This window comes from Falco punctatus (assembly GCF_963210335.1).
Source record: "Falco punctatus genome assembly, chromosome: 7".
Taxonomy (NCBI): Eukaryota; Metazoa; Chordata; class Aves; order Falconiformes; family Falconidae; genus Falco; species Falco punctatus.
The window spans coordinates 59,586,323-59,609,942 of NC_137587.1; the positions used below are offsets into that span (position 1 = coordinate 59,586,323).

Sequence of the window (23,620 nt, forward strand, 5' to 3'; positions counted from 1 at the left end):
TGATTACGTCATCACTGCTTGTTAATAAGAATAACAAATACATTTGCTGGCTCCCACAGGAGCCAGAAACAACCTCTGATGGACCAGAGAGAAGTCAAATCTGAGTCCCTTGTGAAAATGAAGTCACTTCCATCTCTTTTAGTAGAACATAATAACAAAAATGTCTTCATTTACATCCAGGCAACATTGCTGAACTGAGTTGAATCCGTTTCATAAAGACCAAATAGTTTATCCCACTATTATTGTATTTGACTTAATACCTCACTCAACTCAATATGGAGCACTTGAACTGCAGCCAGGCTGTGGTGAGAAGAATGGATGCTTTTCCTTGATAATGATTCACAATATACTCTTAATGAAGACTGTAAAACTGCAACTCAAGAAACAGGAGTATTTGCCAACACAGCAAAAGAAGTTGGCAAATGGAAGTAGAACAGAAGAATCAAAAATTAATTCCAAACTTGCTCTCTGTCCTCACATTTACTTTCAAAAAGTATAGATGGAGCTGAGGGTTCTACTTTCTGTAAGTACACGGTTCCGTTCTTGGTTTTGGGCTTCACATTTTATTTGCTGCTTTGTTCCCACCACACAAGCTTATATAACACTTCATGTTATGAGTTTTGTTGTAGGTTTTTCTGTAATGGTACTGAAATGCAGACTGTATGTGAGAAGTAGAAATTTTGTTCCTCTTAGTTCCAAAATTTGATGCACAATGTCACTTTTCTGGGGCTGTTTTCTGGTGACCTAATTTTTTTGGGGGGGAATTTGATTTTTTTAATCTATTTCAACTGTTACCCATGTTTATTCTTTCCACTGGTTTTGCTGTATTTCCCTGCATTAATCACTCATCTTCTGCTTTCATAACCGCATTGCCTTTGTCACTAGTATTCCTCCCAGTGATGTATTATGTTTCTTCCAACCTTGTCCTTTGTTGTAAAAGGACAACCTTGTCCTTTTTATTCTTTCTCACTGCTTCTTGCATATGTTCTCTTCTGTTTCCATATTAGTAAGCATCTTTAGATACTCATGCAGTGCCATGCACAAGTCATCTTGTGAGACACAGGTCACCTACTTTACTACTCTTGCTTTTCTGCAGTGAACCATTATGATGAGGGCAGTAATTGTCTAGACAAAGCAAGCTTTGTCTGTTCCTCATGACTTGCAATGCAACTGATTTCCTCAGAGCTCCTGTTTATTCACCAAATGTTGTCTTTTTCACATAGCACTCAATAACATTTTAACAAACACAGAGGTAAGGGCCATCACAGACTGAGGAAAACAGATTGTTGTCACTGTTGCATGAGAAGAAAATGGCAGACAAGTTCAGGAATTTAAAGCTGGCATATCCACAGTCCTCAGTGGGGTTGCATTTTTTTTTTGCGAACTAAGAAAAAACTCTGTTAAAGAACAGAGAGTTATGTGTAAATAAAGTAAAGCCATTTTACTTCTGCAATGATTTTTTTCATTTTGCCTTATCTGCATTCAATCTTAATCTATACCAGTTCATATTGAATAATTATGCCCACAATAAGCACTTCTGAAAAAATATGCTATAAAACCACAAAATGATCTAGGTAGTGCATTATAAATTTATCTCAAAACATGAGTTCTTACATTTTAGTTAGGGCTATGGACACTGAACTACAACAAAAAGTAAGTATGTGCCATCTGAATAAAGACATGTTTGTTCTGGAGAGTCATGAAATTTGATGCAACTGCTACTACTGTACAGGATCATAAATATGCAAATGAGCCAAAAGTTGTTTTGCTTGAGGATAAAAAGGATTTTGAGAGACAAGAAAGGACAAATATTTATTCAAATACTTGAAATAGTGACCATTTGTGTATACTGTATTGGTTAATATTAGATTCATTTAAACACAAACTGAGAGGAAGACACTAGTTTTCTTCTATAATGTTTAGGTCTATACATAAGTAGTTTTTCTTTCTCTAAGCCAGAATTTTTTTTTTGCTATTTACTATATTGATGGATGCTTTTCCAAAGCCCATGGTGAGGATCAATGTGGAATGCAATGGGTTCCATAACACCAAGAAATCCAAGACAGTGCTGTAGCTGAACTTTGTACCTTTATACTAACAGAGGCTTTACTCTTTATAACATCTTTGTGAAGTGTGACAGTGCACTATTGCTTTCTACCCTAGAGAGCTTGCTATTTCAGGGTAAACAAGCACCCTGTACAAAACCAATGCAGGGCCAAAGAACTGATTATACCATGTCAGGGTTCTCATGGCTCTAGTTACAGGAAACTGAACATTTTCCTTTTATTAGTCAATCAGGTGCAGCTCAATCACTGATAACTTTGAGGCCTCATTCCAAAATTCAGTTTCTGCATGGAGTCTCTGCATGATACTTCCAGGTTTGGTGTTCAGTAGACATAATCCTGATTTATGAACCAAATGTTGTTCTGCACTGTTTCAATGGATTGAAGATTTGTAGTTTAGCCAAACATATTTTTTCCTGAGTAGTATGGACTTCTATTAAGATGAAAGAATGGCCTTCATTATCATCAGTTTTGCTTAGCTGAACTGAAATTGAGAGAATATTTATATAAAAGTGGAGTCTGCTGAATAAGTTTGTATACCTGCATTTCAGGACAAAGTTAAGTAGAAAAACATGGTTTTTCTTGTTTAGATGTGAAGATTTTCCATTAATGTTCACCAAGAGAGTGAAATCTGGTGGTTATCATGTGATTGAACAGAGGTTTTTGTTTACCAGACCAGAGATGTAATTTTCTTCAGTTTTGCCTTTAGATATACCTTGCAGGATCCATCTTCTACACCTTATCTGCGGGCACTGTTGAGTGTAAGCTGAAATTTTGTGTTACAATTGAATGTAAATCAACAAATGACAAAATATGTCATGGCTGTGTTCAATAGTGAAGACACATGGTCTTAAGTCAGTATAAAGCAAAGGATAAGACCATCATATTTTGAACCAAGTTCCTCATGAGAGACCATGCCAGCTGTACAGGCGGATAAGATTATGATTGTGTTCAATGAAAGAAGTACAAGTGCCCATGTTTCACAATTTTATGAACAGTAAGGGCTTTACAGCTGTCATATTTAATGTCATCTAAATGATGCATAGTTTAGAGAGCAGCAAAAGAAAAGCATGTATGTAATAAAAAAGCACTGCTAGTAACAAGAGACAAATACAGGAATTATGCAAGAGAACTCTGAGTGTTAAGAGCATTGCTATAGCTTCCTATTCAAAAAAACCTTGTACCAACTCTGCCAAGCTAATGTGGCATGAGTGGGAATTAGAAGACTCTGTGGTAAAAACTGCTAATAAGGTAATACCTAAAGGATTTGACACTGAACCAGGGGTTGTACAAACATAATGTAATAGACAACAACAGCTCCTGCCTTGAAGTGTTCATAATCCATACAGGCAAGACAAAGTGAACAGAAGAGCAGGTAAATGTTTTCTTAGGAAAAAGTGATTTCTTTTAAACTTGGATGGCCAATTAGTTTTTGCAGAATTGCTGACAGACTTCTCCAGGGATGAAAACTGCATCCAGAAACTGGAAGTTTGTGGCCTTTAACTTTAGGGTGTGTATTGAAGGAGTCTGCCATGGAGCTGCAGGTGTTGTGAATTTTGAAGTGGTTGTTAATAAACAGGTCTTGCCTGGACAGCTGAGTTTCATTCAGTGTTTGCTTGGCTCAGCAGAAGGGGTTATGGAGATCTCCAACAGGAGTCAAAATCTCAAAGCTTCCAGGCTCTCTGGAAGTCTAGAGAGAAAACAGTGAAGTGACAGGAGTGTGGAGAAATAAACTGAATAAAGGAGACAACAAACCAGCATTCAATGAGAATGAGCTTCACAGAGGAAAATGCCCTGTTAAAAACTGCCCAAACCCATGTATAGTTTCCAGTAGTAGGGTATGCTCCAAATACTGTTATTTCCTGGGTGCTCATCTTCCTCATAAAAAGGGTACTTCAAAGTAATAAAAAAACCCCAGACCATGGGTGATGGGAGGGAATGGGATTAACACTGTCATTTCAGTAGCTGGGGCAAGACATATTGCCAGTTGCTATTTTACTAGGTAGGAACCAGAAGGTACTTGCATTATTTATTACAATACTGTTTTCTGATGTCTCCCTAGGGGTAATGCTTGCAGGTGCTTGCCTCCATTTTCTTACGTGCTGTATAAATTCAGATATAGAACTGACAGCCTGGGACTGAGTTCACACAAGGAATTAAGTTGTATGTAAGCAGCAGCCTAACTTAAGTCGATGAACCTGACACGAGCTAACCTTGGCAACTTCCTATTGCACAACTACTTTTCTACTCTCCAATTTATTGCAGGAGATGAGGAAATGTTTCTCAGGCTTGTGTACATGATGTTTAATTATCCTTTATGGTTAGGGATGCACAAGGCCAACTGATCTGAAGTAAATGACCTGGATAACATTGAAGGAAGGTAATAGAGTAAGCTGGAAGGAGAAAGTAAAGCGCACAGATAAGTAGCACTGAAAAAAAGGAAAAAAAAAAAAAAAAAACACAGAAATGCTGAGCAGCATTCAGATTTGGAAAATGCTGTTAGAATCCCAGTGTTGTCTGACAAGTGGAGTTTGCTACCCGGTGTGCAAAGAGCCAATTTCACACACAGAGCTGAGGTATCATTTATTGCACATCTGCACAGAGATGGGTGCCAGGTAGAATCCACAAAGCTAGCACATCTCTTAACACACAGTGAAACGTTGTATACGCTTTGAACAATTATTTACAATTATGTTTAGCCACACTTAATTCTCATTGGTTCTTACCTCAAGTCTTACATCAGTTGCCTCAAGTGCAGTGTTCTTTTCACTGGGCATGTTCTGTGGGGAGGGGGGTTTATTAGCAGGAGGCTCTCTTTCCTCCAGGATGGATCTTGTAGTATGTTAATTAGGATAGTTCACACATAGTTCAAGTAATTTTCTGTTTGGTTTCATTAACCATTGGTTCTCCTTGAGCTTATCTTGTTATGCCCTAGCTTGGCGTATTTAAAGTGTCTATTCCTTTTCCCAAGGCCATGTCTTGCCACTTGTAACGTCCTCTGTTTTTCAAACTTTGTTTGTCATGATAGATATTTGCATATTTTGTCTAAATTTCAAATTAAATTACAGAATGACCTTGTTTTAATCACATATATGCTAGCTGGTCGACTACACCAGGGCCAAACCTTTCAATGTAATCTATAGGTAACACCAGTGCTAGGAACATAGAGCTGTTTTGTCTGGCAAACAAACACATAGCCCACTGCAGCTTTTACTTCAGGGCCCCGGGGGACTGCTTCACTGTTGAGGGGTAAATAATTGTAAGAGAGGTGATAATCTGAGCAGGGATGGTGCAAACTGTACATTCCTAACTAGTCTTGAGGGTCAGCTTCATCCTCTATTTATGAATATCTCTTGTTGTTGTAGTACTACCAGCCATAGTTCTGGGACAGGAAAATTAATTTTCTGCATCCATTGATCTAATGGCTAAATTCTGACATTAAAATTGCTTGTGATAGTTTGACGTATATGCTGACTGCACTGGCATGTCTTTTTTGAAGATAAGTTGCAGGGGTGTAGCTGAAGTTATCATTCAAGGACTAAGTGGTTGTTGAAGTACTGTATCAACAGAAATGGATGGAAAGCAAAGCTGCCCAGAAGGCTGATATACTTTCAGCTGACCAGTATTAGAAAAAGCCAAGGTCGGGTCCTTAGCAGTATCCTGGGCTGTGACAGGGCCTGTCACGATGCTGATGTGCGGACTGTGAAGCGCAGCTTGCCCCCGCGGGCAGGGTGAGCCTGCGGGAGCAGCCCGCGGGGCAGGGGCAGGGGGCGGCGGCCCTGCCGGCGCAGGTGTGCGTGCGGCGGCGCTGCTGTCCCGCAGAGCCCGCGGGCTGCGGCCGGGCGGCTGCGCGGCTCCCCGGGCCGGTGCCGTCCCGCTGCCGGGCTGCCCGGGGCCGCGGCTCCTCTGCCGGGCTAGTTTCGGCAGAGGGCACTCTGCTCCTAACCATGGCGGAGGCGCTTTCCCGTGCTGGTGAGAAACCTACACGGATTGGAAAAGCTTCCAGCGCAACATATTTGAACAAACTCTTCATCGGTTATGTTTAGTCCACTGGATCGTATTTTTAACTTCGGTGGCAGGGATAATAGGCCTTTTTCTACGTGCTGCTTTTAGAGGACTCGAGGAAACTTGGGACGTCGGTGGAAGCCGTAGCACGAAGGTAGAGGATTTTGGTGTTCCTGTTTAGCAGCCCAAACCTCAGAGGCAAAGCGAGAGCAAGGCTGTCGTAGGAGACGTACTCGCCAGATTTACAGTAGGAAACCTAAAAATATCGTAGAGGGCAGCATGATTAAAAACCTCCTCGGTGCGTGAGCAGATTTGCAGCTGTATTGTGAGAGTTACTTGGGGATGAGACACAGGATAGTTGTGGTTTTAGAAGCTGCTTTGCATCAGATGTGGGGGCTGACTTCACGGTAGCTTTTGCCCCTCGAGGGAAGACGAACTGCTTGGTCCCGGCCTGCGGGGGTCTCGGCCGCCGACACCGGAGCGCCGCCAGCGCCTCCGCAGCCGGGGGGGGGCCTTGGCCGGCCGGCCGCCCGGGCTGGCCGCGGTGGCAGGGGCTGCGCGGGGGGTGCCGAGCCGCGGCGGCGGAGCGGGCGCCGGGCCGGGCCGCGGCCCCGCGCCGCAGGTGGAGGCGCCTCTCGCTGGGGCCGGGCTGCGGCGGGCGGGCGGGGGCGGCCCGCTGCCAGCAGCCTGTAGGACCTTGGCTAACGTGCGGCGGTGGGCTGGAGCCTGGCGTGAGGGAGGGGCCGCCGCTCGTGATGCAGGATGCTGTATCCCCGGTGCCGTGACAGGCAAGGCGCTCCCCTGCCCTGCGAGCGGGAAGGAGGCGCCGGCGGAGCCGGACCCGGACCCGCTCCTCGCCTCTCTCCCGGCCCCAGCCCCGCTGCGCGCTCCCCGCCGAGCCGGGCCCCGCACCAGGTGGGTGAGCTCGGTGGCCGCGCCGGGGTCGGGGAGAGCTGCGGCAGCCCGGGTTGGCCCTCGGGCAGTGGCAGCCTCCCGACCCGCTTCCCCGAGCGGCTTCCCGGGAGGCGGGCGGGCGGGTGGCTCCCCCGGGCGGGCCAGCCGGGTCCAGCGGCCGCGGTGCCAGGCGAGGGTCGTCCTAGAGGTGCTTTCGAGAAGGCAGCGGGGTGCTTCGGGAGCCCCGGGGGGGGGGCGGGCGGGCGGGCACCCGGCAGTTGTGAAGTGCTGGAGTCGGGGGTGTTTTGCCAGTTGTGGCTCTCGGCAGTGCCTGGTGAGGGGAAGAAAATAAAGATAATCTGCCTTCTCTTACTGCTATAGCTGATGGAAACTTCCGAATCACAAAAGCGTCCAGGAGTGCTAAAGGTTTTGGGAGGGAGGGAGGGGAACTCCAATTTTTTTTGGGGGGGAGGGAGGGAATAAACACTTATTTCTGTAAGGATTCTTAATTGTGTTTAGTTGACAGGTGCAAGAACGGTTTGGATAGACGGTTTTCCTTTGGGATGGCTGACCTTTTAGAAAGGGGTACTGTTTTTGGAGGAGAGATTTGCATTCACTGTGGGGCTTTGCAAAATCGTGGGGTCGTGGCTGAGAGGAGAGGAGGGAGGGCTGTTTGTGTGGCTGCGTGTGTATGAGGGGTGAGCGGAATCTGTGCTATTTTGAGATCACTGTGGTAATGAATTGTCTGAGGCAAAAAGATGCATTGACACTAGGAATTATCAGAATTAGAAGCATTATTACACATTTTTCTTGTTGGCAATTTTAAATCGACGTTTTTAGTAAAAGTGACTGAAGGTTTTGTGCTGGCCTTGTAATAGCAGTGATCACTAAATTGATGGATTTTTTTTTTTCTCCTCTGTGTTGATCACTTATTATCTGAGCTGTTATGATCAGAGCTTTCAAAGGCAGTGGAAATGACTGCTGAAGTCCCAGGGCTGGGCTTTCAGCTTTGAGTGGGTGAAAGTGCTGGTGCAGTAGATCAGAAATCCTATGCTCCTCGGATTTTACCTTCGGAAGACCAAGATAGGAGGGGTTCCCAATGTGATAAATTCCCCCACATTCAGGAGATCCTCAAACTTGCCCAGTATTGCCAGTTTTCGCAAACCTTTAATTTCCCTCCCTTTATGTTCCATAACTGGAACTACCTCACCCTGCAGGCTGTGCTCATGGCATGCACTGTGCAGCTGCTCCTCTGGCCAGCACAAAACTCCCGTGTTTGCATTGCATTTCTTCCAAAGGCCGGTTCCATGCCTTTGCCCAGTTTGCTTTAGTCATTGAAATTCTGGTGGAGCCCTCTTGATTTTGTTTGTAACCTGAAACAATTTCTCTCAGCAGAGCCCTAAGGCATGAGGATGGCCAGCCCTAAAGCCACAGGGCTCTCCTGGGAGATCATTTGGCTGGCTATTGCTGTCTGTGCTCACCTACAGGTAGGTAATGAGTTTACTGCTGTTGTCATGCCTGGTCCTTTATCAGGTGATCTTGCTACACACTTTGAATTGTTGTTTTTTAAACAGAAAACTGCTGTAAATAAAAGGCTCCCGATGAGCTTTTCCTCTCACTGAATTGTTCAAAGACATCCATGTGGGAAATTACTATTCTCTTCCTAGTAATATTGTACCTGACTTTACCAAATGGGAACCAAAGGGAGATCTTGCCAGATGTGTAATGCCATGGGTCTTTCTAGGCAACACAGCTGCTTTTTTGCCCCCAGAAGGTTTAGGACCTGATAAATGTTAAGATACTCTAAATGTCAAGGGTTATATAAATACATGGGTACAAACTTCTAAAGCACTTGAGGGCAGTGTCAGGGGTATCTTTGTTTAAATTGTCCAAAGTGTCCAAAAAGGTCTTTGCTTCAAGTGTTCAATGAATACAGGAACCATGGAGGAAAACCATAGCTGCCAACTGATCTATTGCCTGACACACGAGCCTAATCAGTTCCAAGAAATGAGTATTTCGAGAAATATGGTGTGCTGGCATGTAGCAAAGATGTTTATAGTATGTCATTCTCTATACTGATAGTTCCCACAGCACAGAACATTTCAAGGATTCTGTAGTCTTAAGTATACCCAAATCCAGAAATCCTTAGAAAAGGATAGCTAAACAAACCAAAGAATTTTTTTTTAAATAAATAACATCATTTTTTGAAGTACGTAGTAGTTTTTGACAACAAACTAAAATCTTGGTTTTAAACGAAATCAGTGATGCTATTTACTGTAATATTTTTGTGTACTGTTTGTACTATTGCAATGCTGAGAAGTGGTGGTTTCACCATGGAGCCTGGTGTGCTGGGCATCCTTAAGAATTTTGAATTGAAGGATAACAGAGCAGGCAAGGGTAAATTCAAAGAGTATGAAGAACTGAGGAGGCTGTACGAGACAGCTGAGTAAGCAATGATTGATTTATGGTGGACTTTGAGATTTAATGTAGTGAGAATGGGTCTCCAACCCATCCTCAGTAGCACTGCTGACGGCACTGTGTGCTGTGAGTCATTTGGCAGCTACCCGTTGGTGAACACCTCCTGTATCTGTATTATGATTGCAGCTAGTCATGAAAGTACATGGGTTAGCAAAGGACTCACCATTAAAGTAAAAATTAGTAGATTTGTATTAATTGTGTAGTAAACTGTAGTGCATTCAGTGCATGTCCAAGCAGTAGGGCAACAGTGGGATGATCTACTTTTTGCTTGTGTATTTCTTGTGCAGTAACAAAAATGTTACTGAGTTGCTGTGCTTGTTCAGCTTGTATTTTTGTGTGCAAGCAGTTGAGTGATGCTGTCAGAAGTGGCCCTGTAAAACACTCAGAAAGTAGTTTATAGTTCACTTAATAGTCCTGTTCAAGGTGAAAATAGAACTTCAGAGAAGAGAAATGTCAACTTTGTGTTTGGGCCTTTTGGTTATGAAGAGACTGTTGGTGGGTTTTTTTCTTTTACAATATTTTTCTTGTATTTTTTTTCTTTCATATTTTTCTTATTGTAGAACTGGAACCGACAGTGGCATAGTTTCCTCTTTTCCACGAATGGTTTGGCATAGCTTCACTTGTCTCTTTATAATAAAAACAGCCCAAACACATTGTAGTAATCAATAGGCTATTGTGAGTAGCTTTATGAACATTTCAAGCCAGGTCAAATTTTTTGATCTTGATTGTCCTTTAAAATATTCTTATCTATTTGGCATATTTGAGTCATTAGCACTTAACCCTAGTCTTGTAGGAGGCCCTTCTCCTCCCAAGTTTTAGGTGTTTTATCACAATTTTAGGCACATTAAAGATATTTTATATTATTTAACATAACGTTTTTGGTATCCAATAACCATTAATTCTTTGATTGGTTGCTTGGGGCCATACTATATGGACCACACACAGTCATTCTACCCTAATACTGTACCGTAGCTTTCACTTGTGTTGTTTTTGGCTATTAAAGTGTTTATGTCTGGAGCTAATCAATTAGAAACAATTGGATGCTGGGCAGGGTCACAAGTCTATGTCATGTCACTTATGTGCAATTGATTAATTTCATCCTGCTTGAGGGCAGGTACAGAATAAAATAATGACCATTTAAAAAGCATGTGGTATGAATGTAATGCAAAGAAAACTTTAACATGAGGAGTTGTGAAAAAGAGGTAGCTGTTACTGAGAAGAAATGAGTTAACTTTGGTTATAGCAGCCCCTTCTGATTCTTCATAATAGAGTAACAAGCACAGCATGGTGTTTAGCTGTGCTCCAAACTGAACTCTGCCCTTATGCAGTGTCTCAAGTTTGAGAAAATTTTGTCAAGGGCAGATTAGTTGCTATACTGGTAGGTAAGTAAGATTTCATAGGATAACCCAGTGAATAGTTTACCATTGAGCATTGCTGAGCTTCTTGTTCATTAAATCTGCTCTATGACAGAAAGCAGCTTACCGGCTAGCCTTGGCTGTGTACTTTTGCAGGTCTAGAGCCTCCTTTTTCTGATAAGAGACAATAAAAATGAAATTAATGGAACTGCATTAGTCTGAAGCCAATGGTAATCAGAACAAATGTACGTTTTTCTTAAAAACCAAAGAACACTCCCCCCCCCCCCGCCAATGGTAGCAGCAACATAGAATAATTTGTTGTCTCTAAAGGTTTAAATGATATATCTGTCCAAAGTAGTTACTGTATTCCATAGACTATATGTATTTGTGAACATTAACTATTCATGTGTATTTATTGCTAAACACTCTGTAAAAGGCTCTGCATTTTTTTTCTCACGCAGTAGCAACTGAGGTATCAATAGTACAGATTGTAGGAGATCAGCTAGCAAATAAAATAGAAGCATGCAAGCCCAGTTTTGCTGGTTTTAAGTGATCTCTTGAGTACATATTGGTAATTGAAAAGGCAGGATGCTCAGCCTGGTAACCAACTTTTTCTTAACCTTGTGATAACATTTTATTATACCATTCAGCTAGATGATGTTATATTATGAAATATATGTAAGACTGTATATTTGTATATTCTTACTAATGGATTAATGGCAGCAAGAAATGATGGCTAGCAGATCTGTGTAGACATATATCATCAAGAATTTTACACATGGATTCATTTTAGATTTATTCTCTGGTATGCTGGTTTCAAGTTGGGAACATGTAGATATCTTCCTGGAGACCTGCAGTCCAAATTAAACCCTCCTCAAGTCAGTCTGTTTCACCTCCAAAGACCATAGGGTTCCTAATGCCCAAGGAGGGAATAACAGCAAAGATACAATGTCTGGTTATTTAAGAAGCATTAGCTCTGGGATTCTATGGAAGGGAAAGTTTCATAGGTCACATATTCATTGAATAAACTGTTGGTTGCTCCCATGATGTATGTTTCTGCAATCCCTGCCTGCATTATGGTTGTTTCTAACTATCTGTGAAATTTTGGATATAAAGGATATACATGCTGAAAACATTATCTTATTCAAAATGATTCTGCCATAACTAATCTGCCAAAAGCTACCAACATAGTAAATGTCTTTAAGGTTGAGCTTTGCAAGGCCAAAAATCTGATGTCCATTATATGACATAGTGGACTTGGAGACCATCTTTGTGGAAAACCTTTGGAATATCGTTTTACAGTCACTGAATGTATTGCACACTGATGTTCAGAAAGCAGATTGTGATCTACATGCCGTACAACAGTAAGGATTCTTAAATCTCCAGTAACTTTAATCAAAAATATCAGGATGAGATTCGCAAGTCCAGACTTAAATCTGAAGCAGCTTCCCTTTTTTGTAGACAGGTTGCAATTCTGCACCCATCTGGACTTTTGCCATCAGCCTCAATAGCCCTGTGGTTTTAATCTCGGTTTGAAGATTGAAATGCCTCTACTATAGACAAATAACACTTTTGAGACTCTAGAAATGCTCTGACTTAAAATATTCATTGTTATTGACAAAGTTGTAACTCAGTGACAGCATTACCAGAAAACTTATGTAAGTTTCTGAACTTGCTTTGAATTTATGACTAATAATGATTGCTCAGCGATTGCTCATAGGATCTGAACTGCTGTTACCCTCAATTTACAATCCAAAAGAGTTGAATTGCCAGAAAAATCGTGATGAATCTGCCTTGTGACTTGAGACACAAACTATGTATGAATACTTATTTTTTAAAATGTACTCAAAAAATTTAAGTCAGCTATGGGAGATTATCAAGAGTACAGATGATATCAGCGAAGGCATCCCTTTACTATCTCATTTTTTTATTTTTATTTTCTCAGTAAATGTTTTTATCATAGTGATTAGGAATGATGTTTGTGGTGATACAACTCAGAAAATCAGCCTTTGGTTATTCAGCTAAACCATGGTCCAAACCCATTCGTTCCAATGCAGCAAAGGTGGTTCAGTCTCAATATCCAGCTAGACTTTGAATTCTGTATCTATGTTTTCAAACATGGGTATCAGTGCTCACTGTGACGATAATTTCTGATAAGGTTACACTAAAAATTGGGGAATGATTCTCAAATAACTTGTGTGTAGAGCTGCAAACTTCTGGTTCCAAAACTACATATCCAAGGCTTGAACGCTTTTAGAGAAGCCTCCAGTGTACGAATGATCTCTCGTAACAGCCAGTGGCTTCTAATTTCTCTTGAGAAAGTAGTGGAGAAGTGAAGGAATAGCTCTAGGATAATCTTTGGTTTTAGCAGATACTTGAACACTTAGTCATTGATAATTACTCATTCGGGTCTGCTTGGTGCAGCTGGATCCTTCATATTCCTTACCAAATTGGGGCATAAGCAGCACTGAGGTGGCAGTTTTGCATGATGCACCAAAATCCTGCCTTTGTACACTTTCTGTGATGCATGATTGATTGTGCTGATATTAAAACCCTTTTACTGTTTGTTCAGAAATCATGATCTGGTCATCCAAAATAATGAGTTTCACTTCAAAAAAACATATATTTTAAAAAATCTGAGTCCTTTTAATTTGCTTTTACTTTTAGAACCCATAGCATTCACATATACATCTCTATCTGCAATTTTGGGGCTTGAAGCTTTTCTTAAAACAGTTCTCCACGCTCGCCTGAGCTGGGGTTTAAGTAAATACCAAATATAATGTGGCTTGCAATGAAGTAGTAAAATATATTAATTTCAGTGATAGTAGGAGCAGATTTATTATTGTGCCTCTGTACTTGGTTGTGTTGTAAGGCTATGCAAGAAATCTTCAGGCACAAGTTATATCATACTGTCCAAATGTTGTACTTTACAGTTAAGTCAGTGTGTTGTTAACATTTTATATTGTTGATAATATTGATGATAAGGTCTTGTGGCTGCATACAGTCCAACATAATCTTATTTGAACAATTCCAGCGCAATTCTTATTATGCAAGATCTCTGTAAAACAGAGAGTTTGTGCATGGTGTGAAAGAACGTGTTTGTTTTTGAAGTGCGCTTTGCTAATGAGCACAACATTCCAGAAAGGACATTGGGTATAGCCATGGCAACTCTGGAGAGACAACTAAGACCCACATAGGAACTGTATAGCCTGGCAGTTCTGATTTGCCCTCTGCATTCACTTTGTTGTCACTGATAGGTAAATAATTCCTTTAGGTTATGAAAGCATGCATATAACTTTCCCATAAGTGGAGAACTTTTCTTGATGTTAGCTTAAGTCTGTAGACTGTGTCAAACACTCTTGAATTTAATGGTCAAATTTTCAACATGGCCTCACTCCAGCTTCTAGGAGGAAGTACAGATCTATGAACTCACCTTTTGATGACTGTCAGCTTCACAAGGATGCTAAACTTAATGCAGATATAGCGGAATTTTCAGAAGGGTGTGTGTCATGTGAAGCCTTTGTTTTGATGATTTTTGGTAAGACTTGAGATAGGTTAAACACGAATACTGTTAAGTACTTAACTGTATTGGTAGGTCTTTAGCTGGATTTTTTGAAACAAGTAACAAAGTAAATTTCAATTAATCCAATGGAAACCAGGCATTAGGTGTCTTAGGCACTTCCTGAAGTCTGGCTAAGCATTTGTCATCATGTTTAGCTGATTAAAACAAAACTTTCACCCTTAAAACTCTTTTGAGAGAATAGGTTTCTGTAATGTAAATTCTAGTACCTGGGTGTGTAGATATTTGATAATACTTGAGAAGCGCAAGTACAAGCATCACATGTTTTTAAAGGGAGGGCAGTTTTTGAAAACTTGGCCTAATATATCCCTTCCAGACAGCATATTACATAAATTGTTTAGGAACAATGTTATTTCTGTTTCTAATTTTATATTTATTAGATTTTATATCATTATATAGAGAAAATGAAAACAGCATTCTCAATCTGTTTTGAGAAATGTGGTTTCCAAGAATTGTCAAGTTTGTCATGCTTCTGGATGCACTAGAAACACAGTGAATACAAGTCAGCTAGACTAAATTGCGAAACAATATTAAAAATGCATTTATGATTGCAATTACTAAATTGTTGCTGTATGCTAACTGTTGCCGTTTGTGTCATGGTGGGAGGTCCCGACTGGTTAATGATGCTGTTTTGTAGCATTAAATAAGTGGAGCATTTGCTTATATGTGGAAACATGTATTTCTGTATTTATGTAATGTTTTTTCTGTCATCAGGTGCTTTGCCAAAAATCGAAGCTGCTTAAAATTTATAGGATGCAGTCTCTTGTCAGTGCATGCAAACAGAATAGGGTATTGTTTATAGTGTGTATATGTGAAAGGACCAATAGAGGCTTACTTTGTAGTAAAGGCAGACATAAAGAAGAATTTTAGCTGCCTGATATTGCCTTTCAGTATCGTAGACATAAGATGACATGGGCACAGCAGCACTGGCACAGAATGCAAAGAATAGGGGATTGTGTTCTGTCAAGCTCTGTTTGGCATTAAGTGTTTCCTGGCCTGCACCTTGCAGAAGCTCCAAGAAGACTGCAGAAACTGGCTTTATTCCAGCTGGCTGATTCAGCAAGAAATTAACTAGCTCCAAAAAAATGCGCCCCCCCCCCCCCCCCCCCCATTTTGTTTCAATTTCCTTGCTTGTATATGTGGCTGCTCCAGGCCATGTAGTGGGATGAAGAAATGTGAAAGGACAATGCAAGTACTGGTGCTGATACATTCAGATATGCCTCTTCTGATGGGAGTTTTCCTTGCTTTCCCAGCTACTGCAGCCTCTTGCTGGTGTAGCAGTGGTGCGGAAGCAGGCAGCTAAGCAAGATCAGTGCTCTCTGTGGAAGTGTAACAAATGAAATATGCTGAAACATGATTTAGCTTCCTCTCTTGAGTCTCCTCTTATTAGATGTTTTCAAGGTCTCATTACTCATTTGATGTTTTGTTTTCTTGAATCTCCAAATAGTTTTAAACTGTTCCCTGGTTGACTAACATGGATGTTGGCTGCAAAAACCAATAGCATAGTAGTGTCTTGAGTATTGCCTGCTTGGTACATAATATTCTGGTTGGAAACTGCCAGGTTCATCCAACATATTACTGATTCTTTCAGCTGATATCATCAACACTTTTGTTAGAAAGCAGAAGAGGGAATTAATCTACCACTGGAGAGATGTTGTGTATGCTCTGTACTGTGTAGGGATTTTACTAATTCCACTAACTGATAAGGCTGCTTGAACAGGTTCATTTTTTTAGTCTGATTTTATACCTTTATTTATATGAATATAAGGCGCTTTATGTGACTAACCATTATGCTTTTCCTCTAGATCAGTGATTCTTGGGAAAGTCTTTTTGTGGTACAGCCACCTCAGAGCTTGGCAGCAGTTAACAGTGCAAACTAAATGGTAGGAAATACTGTGAGAGGAAGGTGTAAAAAAAGTGAAGACCATCATCCTTTCACTGTATGAATTCCTCGTTTGCCCATACTTGAGTACTGCAGACAGTCCTGATTCCTTTCTGAATGGGGTAGAAAGACTCGACAGGAATCAGCTGGTAACTTGTTTCTTCCAACATAAGGACAGAGTGCCATTAAAGAAAACTACCCAGGGGACAGATTCAAAACAATGAAAGGTGGTGGTTCTCCATGTATGACCTTTGGCACCATAGGGTTTGGTGTTTTTTTTGAGTAGTTACATGGGGTTCAGGGGAGACAGGATGAGTACTGGGAAGATCCATTAAGTACTACTATATAGGCAAACCACAGCAGGGTAAGAAAAGTAGGTGAGATCAGGAAAGTATTCCAGGGAAGTATTGTGCATACGTTCTCTGGACGTGCTCTTTGAGTGTCCAGTTATGGCTACTGTTGGAAGCTGATGGGCTAGATGGATCCTTGGTCTGAACCAGTTCAGCTGTTCTTATGCCATTTTGATGTTCCTTGGGGCTACACTTGAGGATCGCTGAACTAGAAGTTAGAACCGATCCTAGACCGGCAGTCGCTTATGACCAATTTAAAAACTAACAAAGAAATACATTCTCCAGACTCCAGGTGTATCTGGAGGTATGTCCTGGATGCATAAGAATTTGCTCAAAACCAATGTAGGGGCCTACATTCTGGACTTCTTTGTGTCTGCTGGGAATATTTTGCATTTTTACATTGTTTTTATTTTTTTCTTTACAAACATTTTTATTATGTTTCTGGTGCATTTTCAAATTTTAAAGTTTTGGAATGATTTTTCAATTATGCAAGGAAATTGGGGTAATCTTAATTGCTGGAGTAGTTTTCTTGTTTTTAAATGAACACCAGTATTTCCTTAAGCAAGGTAAATAGAGAAATGGCTTCTGATATTTTACTAAATAAGGCTTGGCTTAAATTCCACTTTCATTATGTGATCAGTCCTTCTGTAAGACACAAGTATTCCATACATGTACCCTGCATGAGTGAGAACTTGCCTTCACCCCAGTGTGAAACTGCATACTCAGATGCTTTTCCCATTTCCTCTTCCTACCTCTTTCAGTTAAATTTAGAACACAATAGGTTGGTCAAAACTGTAACAAAACCTCTAGAATGCTATCTTAATGTATGAGTTTTTACTATGCAGCTGTTTATCTTCTGCTAAGAGGAAGCTATAAATGTATTTTTAATGCCAGGAGCTGGGCTTAAAATGCCATCACTTTTCCAGTGGGAATAGATTTAAAAATTAGTAAGCAATTAGAGCAGTAGGCAAATACATTTTACTTAATGTTGCGAGTCTCATGGGCCTTTCAAATATCCTCTTAGCATCACCTGTTCCTAACTTGCAACCTTTTAAATCTTTACCTAGTCTTAAACAGCAGTGTTACTTGGAAAGGGAAATTTTTTTGAATATTTTTGATTTTTATTTATGAGCTGAATTTTAATTTATTTTTTAAAAAATGCATGGTTTCTCCAAGAGCAACAGAGATGTACTGGGAACACTAAGCTTTTCTTGGAGAAAATTTCTTCCTGTAGATAACCATCTTGAGAAGGGCCTAAGCTGGGATAACAGAACATGTGGGTCTTGTTCTGATCTTTTGAACTTGCTTGAATTATGTCCTTAGCAAACACCAATGATGTATTTGTTTATAATTGCTTATTTTTCTTGCTGAATTTAGACCTCTGTGAGCCATCTGTCATATGTCACATAGAAGCCACTATTTAGAAACGGGGAAATACAGGAATTGTAGACTTTCTTTTTATTATTTAAGATGTTAAGGACAGTCCTTGAGAACACTGAAGAAAATAACATGTCCTGTTCACCTGGTGCTATAGGAGTGTCCCATCATCCCTTGGCTGCCAAAAGATCACACTGAATCAGTGGTAGTATGACGACTCTCAGCCTAGGCAGTATAAAAACCTCAGTCCTGAAAAAGATCCAGGCTGGGGAGCCCTGTGGACTTCCTTAGGTTACTGTGCCACAAGTGAGACCTTATTTTGTAAAATTCAAGCTTTCTACTTAACAGTACAACATTCTGCACTCGAGTAACAGTGCCAGTGAAGTCTGCAGGCACTTTGCCTGAGACATCAGTGGGAGTTTTTCTTGAGCAGGACCTGCCCATAGGAAGCAAGCTGAGGCTGAATTTCATTAGTGCTAACTAGCTGGTTGTCGTATTTCCTGGTGTGTGGTGTGAATCATTTCATCTCTTCTTCATGTAACTGCTAAGGACAGATGGCATTTAAAGCTGTGTCTGCAGCTGTTAGTTTTCTTAAAAATTGCCTGCATTTATCCCTCTGGAAAAAAAAAAAAAAGAGGCAATGATAAAGATAATTTGTCTGTTGCTTATAAACCTTGAAAAATTTGAAGTGATTTCCATTTTTTTTACGTGTCACTTTCTTATTGTGTGTCATTGAAGACCATTTTATCAGGTGTTTCAGACCATCCCTGTTGGCAGGAATTTCTCTGAACTTCTGCAGAGGGAAACATCAAAACCAGTCCTTAGAGCATGTATGCTATTTTTCAGGAGAACTGAAGCAGAACATGGAAATTCACTTTTTAAGAAGATGTGACTTTTTGCCAGATTTACTATATTCAGAAGAGTCCTTTGAACCTTTTAAGGGGTTGCACTCTCCACTGCATGGTGCAGTTCTGCTAATGAAAATAGAGGGAAATACAAGCACACCATAAATAAGGAGGATATAGAGAGTTGATTTCTACGTGTAGCATTTTGTCTGTGCATATGAAAATTGACATCATGGTGTTGGAATGTTGACAGTGTTTTGCATTTTGCTAGCTGTTCTTACTGGAAAGCATGTGTTTCAAAGGGAGTTTTCAATTTTTATAAGTCTTTGCTTCCATAATAGCCCAGTATTATTTTGAATGTAGACTTCAGCTATGAATAAAATTTAACTCATGAAGTAAGAGATTCCTCTGGCACAAAATGTGAATGAATTATGCAGCCAACAACCAGTAATGTGCATGCCTGGATCATAATAGTCAAAGCCCACCTTAAGATTCCACTGTTACCTCTCAACACTGTCTTACTCTGTTCAAGAATGCCTTACTCTGAGAGTAAGGATACTGAGTTCAGAGGAACTCTTTCAAGAAAAGCTGCAGTAAGTGTGGGGAAAGCATAGCTGGCTGCACAAAACCAACCCTTTGTGGGAATTTTTTGCTAATGTGCTTTCTTAGCTCCAGATGGGTCTGGGTCTGTGAAAAGAGGGAGCTGAGAAGTGAAGAAAACAGACTAACAGCGATGAAAAAGTGGCACTAGCCCTTCATCTTCAGAGGGTAGCCATCCAGATAAAACTGGCAAAATTCAATTATATTCTCTTTCAGTAATGGGCTGGCCTTTCTCTTCGACCTTCATAATCCACCTAATTTTCCCAGAGTTTCAGGGTTATATACTCTGCAGAAAGTTGGCAACCCAAGTTTCCCATGTCATCAACTCTGTCTGGTCTCCTGAGAGAACAGTTTTCTGGTACAACATCCTTGCACCTGCTAGTTCTTCCCCAGCTCTTCTGAAAATCAGACCACTCTGAACCGCTTCATGAAATTATTCCATACTACTTAGGCAGTTTCTTAATTTTTATAATAATCTGATTCCTGAAGTGATACAAGGCAAGTCCAGTTCCATTAACCTGTCCTTTTGATGAAGAACCCAAATTCTTGGTGACATTTTCAGTGTCTAAGATTGATGAGTTTGAAAAAGTTAGATATCTATATTATTCTAAGAAATTACACCTGTATCTTTAAGTTAAAGCAAAAGTATGTAATGTGCCTGTCAAAGTGTATATGCCTTTGCAGAGAAGTTCTTTTTAAAGGAGCGTTTAACATCCCTAAATACATATACATGTATCATTGCCCATTTTAGGTGGCAGTGTGCAATGCTGAAAGCCTCAATTCACCGCTAAAACTTAAGAACTTCAATCCCCATATGTATCCTATATGGTTACATGGGCATGTATAGTGTATGTAATTGCACTAACAAAGTCTCAGAAGATTGTCTTTAGTTGAGTTTTAGGTAACTGCAGGTTCCTGATGGGCTCTTCTTTACATATAAGTTACAGGGCTGCTGTATAAACCAATATACACTGATTTAGCCTGGTGTTATATTTAGTTGAGAAAATAGGCACAATGAGATGTTTTTGCATATCTAAATGAGAACATGAGTCAAGAAAAATGAGGACTGATGTTTCATGTTGAAGGATGCTGCAGCTTGCTAGGCTGAATATCTGCTTGAGCTGGGGCTTGCAGTGGCATGATTGGTCTCATAAAATGGGGGCCTGCTTGCCTGGTCTATCTTTTGTGTTAGAAGTGGCTCTTTAATAAGGTAGCTTAGAAGAAAATCCTGTTCAGAGCTGCATAATTAACATCAGATAGGTCAGATGTAATATATGGAATGCTTGAATCGACATAAAATTTAGATTGGGACGTGCTTGATTCCAATGGATTTTGCTTTCGGAAACTGTTACTGCTCTTTGCAGAGACATTGCGCTGATGCCTGTTAAGTTTGTTCATTGGCAGTTGTTAAGTTCTGTTCAGCTTTTCAAATGCTGGTGTAGCTCATCTACATCCATTCCTCTTTCTGGAGGGCTGTTGTAGCAGCCTATGCTTTTTTTTTCTTTTTTTTTAATGGGCTGTTAGTACCAGAGGCTCTCTACTGCAGTAGCAATTTTTCTCCTGCTGTGGATTTGCATGAGGGTTGGTGCTGTACTCGGCTGTTCTGCAAGGTGTTGGAGTTGCAAAGGCCTCTCAGTGGGATCAGTCAATTCACAGCTGCCATGGAGGGCACGTAAGAGCTCACATTTTTTAGAGACATGTAAACTGACTCACAGGGCTCTCACCTACGTGTTATTTTCCTGTATCTTGTTAATGTTTACATTATTTTTATTTACCAATTGAAAAGATATTCAGAATTGTTCTTAATATTTCATCAGAACATTTTAATGTAAACAGCTAACTTTACATCTCAAATGTTCAGTTATTAATTGTCATGATAGTTACCTATGACTTTTATTGGTTATTTCTAGAATCCTATTTCAAGTATAGCAGGATTTGTGCAAGCTTTATTGTTAAGACTGAAATTTAAACTTTATTAGGATTAAGTGTTTAATAGTATAATTTGCTGCATATGTTACAAATACAAGCTGCTATGAATAGATCCTCTGTAAAAAAAAAAAAGCATTTGATATGTTATGTATGGACTTAAATCCAATATGTTGTTATCTTTAACTAAAGGAAATTATAAGAAGTGATTTACAGAGAAGGGTTTATTCTATTAACTTTAATTTATTTAAAACATTTCTCAACTGAAGCTGAATTTGGTTTTTGTATTTTGACTTTGTTTAAAATGTGCTGTACATTAACTTCCTTTGTTCCTGGAATAGTATTCTGAAAATAGTACAAATTGGCTGTTTTTCATATATATGAGAGGAGAAAAAAAATGAGTAGTAGTAGGTGGAATATTGAAGTGGGGTGCCCTGTTTTTGCATTTGCCCACTCACAGTAGACTTGAGAGTTTAAGTGCAACGTTTCCTGTTATATTACTGGCATTTTAAAATGTGATTTTTATAGCTTGTAAAGACCTGGGAGAATGGTGCTCTTTTTCCTACATGTTTTCACCCCCCAGTCTCCCAGGAAGCAGTAGTATGGAACACATTGATTTAGAATAGGTATTGGGTTTTTGCTCGATGCTGAAGGAGCAAAACCAGGAGGGCAGTGTAGCCCTGTGTTTTCCTGGTCTGCATGAGACATTTGATTAATCTGTGAAATGCTTGTGACTGATTTGGATTCTTATGGGTTTTATGCAATTTGGAATGATTCTGTGTTTGTAAATGGCAGGAATAGATAGTTTTGGCTTATTTTGAGATACAGAGACCATACTAAATCTTGTTGGTATAGGCATTTTGACTTGGAAGTTTTATTATTGTTCCATATTTCCTTTTAAAGTGCGTAGTTGCTTCTTTGAAGATTTTAAGTAGGCAATCAGGCTTTTTTGAGAAATTTGTTGCATTTTTTACAGAAAAAATTGCAGTCAGACTCCTCCTCTGTTATTAAAGCTGGAGTAATGCAAAATGAGCAAAATCATAGCATGCATCATCCTAACCCTAAGAAAGGAAAAGCACATAGAGAAGGGACAAATCTCATTCAGTCATTTTTGGATGGTTTTCTGCAAGAGGGCAACAACTTTCAGACCTTGTGTGGATGTGTAGGATTCACTTCAGCCTTTTACCAGGAACTATAAAAAGCTTGTATAAAGGCACAGAATAATTACAGCCTGAGTCAGACCAGCAAGTTGGCTTTTTTTCCCACTATAATGAGGATAAAAGAACCATATCTCTTGGCAAAAAGGACTGGGCTCTGAAATGGAGATGTTCTGGACTTGTAATTCCAAGTACGGCCAAGCTTGCAGAGAAATACACAGGCTAAGATTTATATTCGAGTCTTGATATTTAAAATGGATGCTGTTTAGGCTTCATATAATAACATTTTACTCTGTATGAAGCGCAGAGGAGCCAGGCCTGTAAAAAGTGCAAATGAAAATAGGATTACTGCCACAGTCAGCACAGCTTGATTGTGAGAGTGAGACCGTCAATTTGTGCGGTTTGTTTACAATTTGTAAAGCAGTGGAGAATGTGAAGAGATGTGTAATTATGCAGGATAAGAATAGATTGACTGAATCAGGAAGAGCGCAGTAATTTTACACCACTGCAAATTTAGTAGATTGTGTAGGTTCTACCTGTAGCAGTTTCTAGTGTCGTGGTTGCTTTAGTCTGAGAAGTCATAGATACCTAGGGCAAAAGGAATTCTCTGCAATTAAATAAAAGGGCGGATGAATTTATTTCCCTGCCTTTGCACAGTCCATTGTTCTTGGATTCTGTCTGTATTTTGAATAGTCTTAGAATGCTAAAGACAAACATATGAGAATCTGGAACCATGCTAAACCTTTAGCTATTGAACTGTTAGGGTTGGCCTGCTATCTCACATTAGCTTGTACTGGCAAACTAAGAGCTGACTGCGGATAAGAAAATTCAGGGGAGGTTATTGCACAGATCCATCCAAAAGTGCTCAGGAATAGTTGAAAAATATTCTGTAGGAATAGTGCCCTTCTGTAAATCTTTAAAATTAAACTATGCTGTCAAGAATCCTGTTTAACCTTATGTGCAAATGGCAGCGGTAAAAGAGAAGCTGCTAGATATGCAAGAATAGATGATTTTGCACTGCTGGTTAGAAATCAGGCAAGTATTGGAAATGCAGTGTTTTCCCTTGCCCTTGCTGTTTTTGAAAGTAGTGAGTGGAGTATCCCTTGTC

The 23,620-nt window shown here is 40.1% G+C and overlaps 1 protein-coding gene across 4 annotated transcripts in view; it reads left to right on the top strand.

Annotated features, from left to right (window-relative positions):
* The first annotated feature begins 5,999 nt into the window (after positions 1-5,999).
* The window catches only part of ADAMTSL3 (ADAMTS like 3), a 195,280-nt gene continuing 177,659 nt past the window's right edge, over positions 6,000-23,620 (top strand). For 2 of the 4 annotated variants that reach the window (XM_080396392.1, XM_080396391.1), the window contains exons 1-2: positions 6,753-6,983; positions 8,358-8,449. In XM_080396392.1, coding sequence (XP_080252518.1) covers positions 8,369-8,449 — 81 coding nt within the window. In that variant the 5' untranslated portion in view covers positions 6,753-6,983; positions 8,358-8,368. Of the gene's footprint in view, positions 6,223-6,752; positions 6,984-8,357; positions 8,450-23,620 lie in introns of those variants that run through there. The other 2 variants (XM_080396390.1, XM_080396389.1) reach the window with 2 other exon arrangements.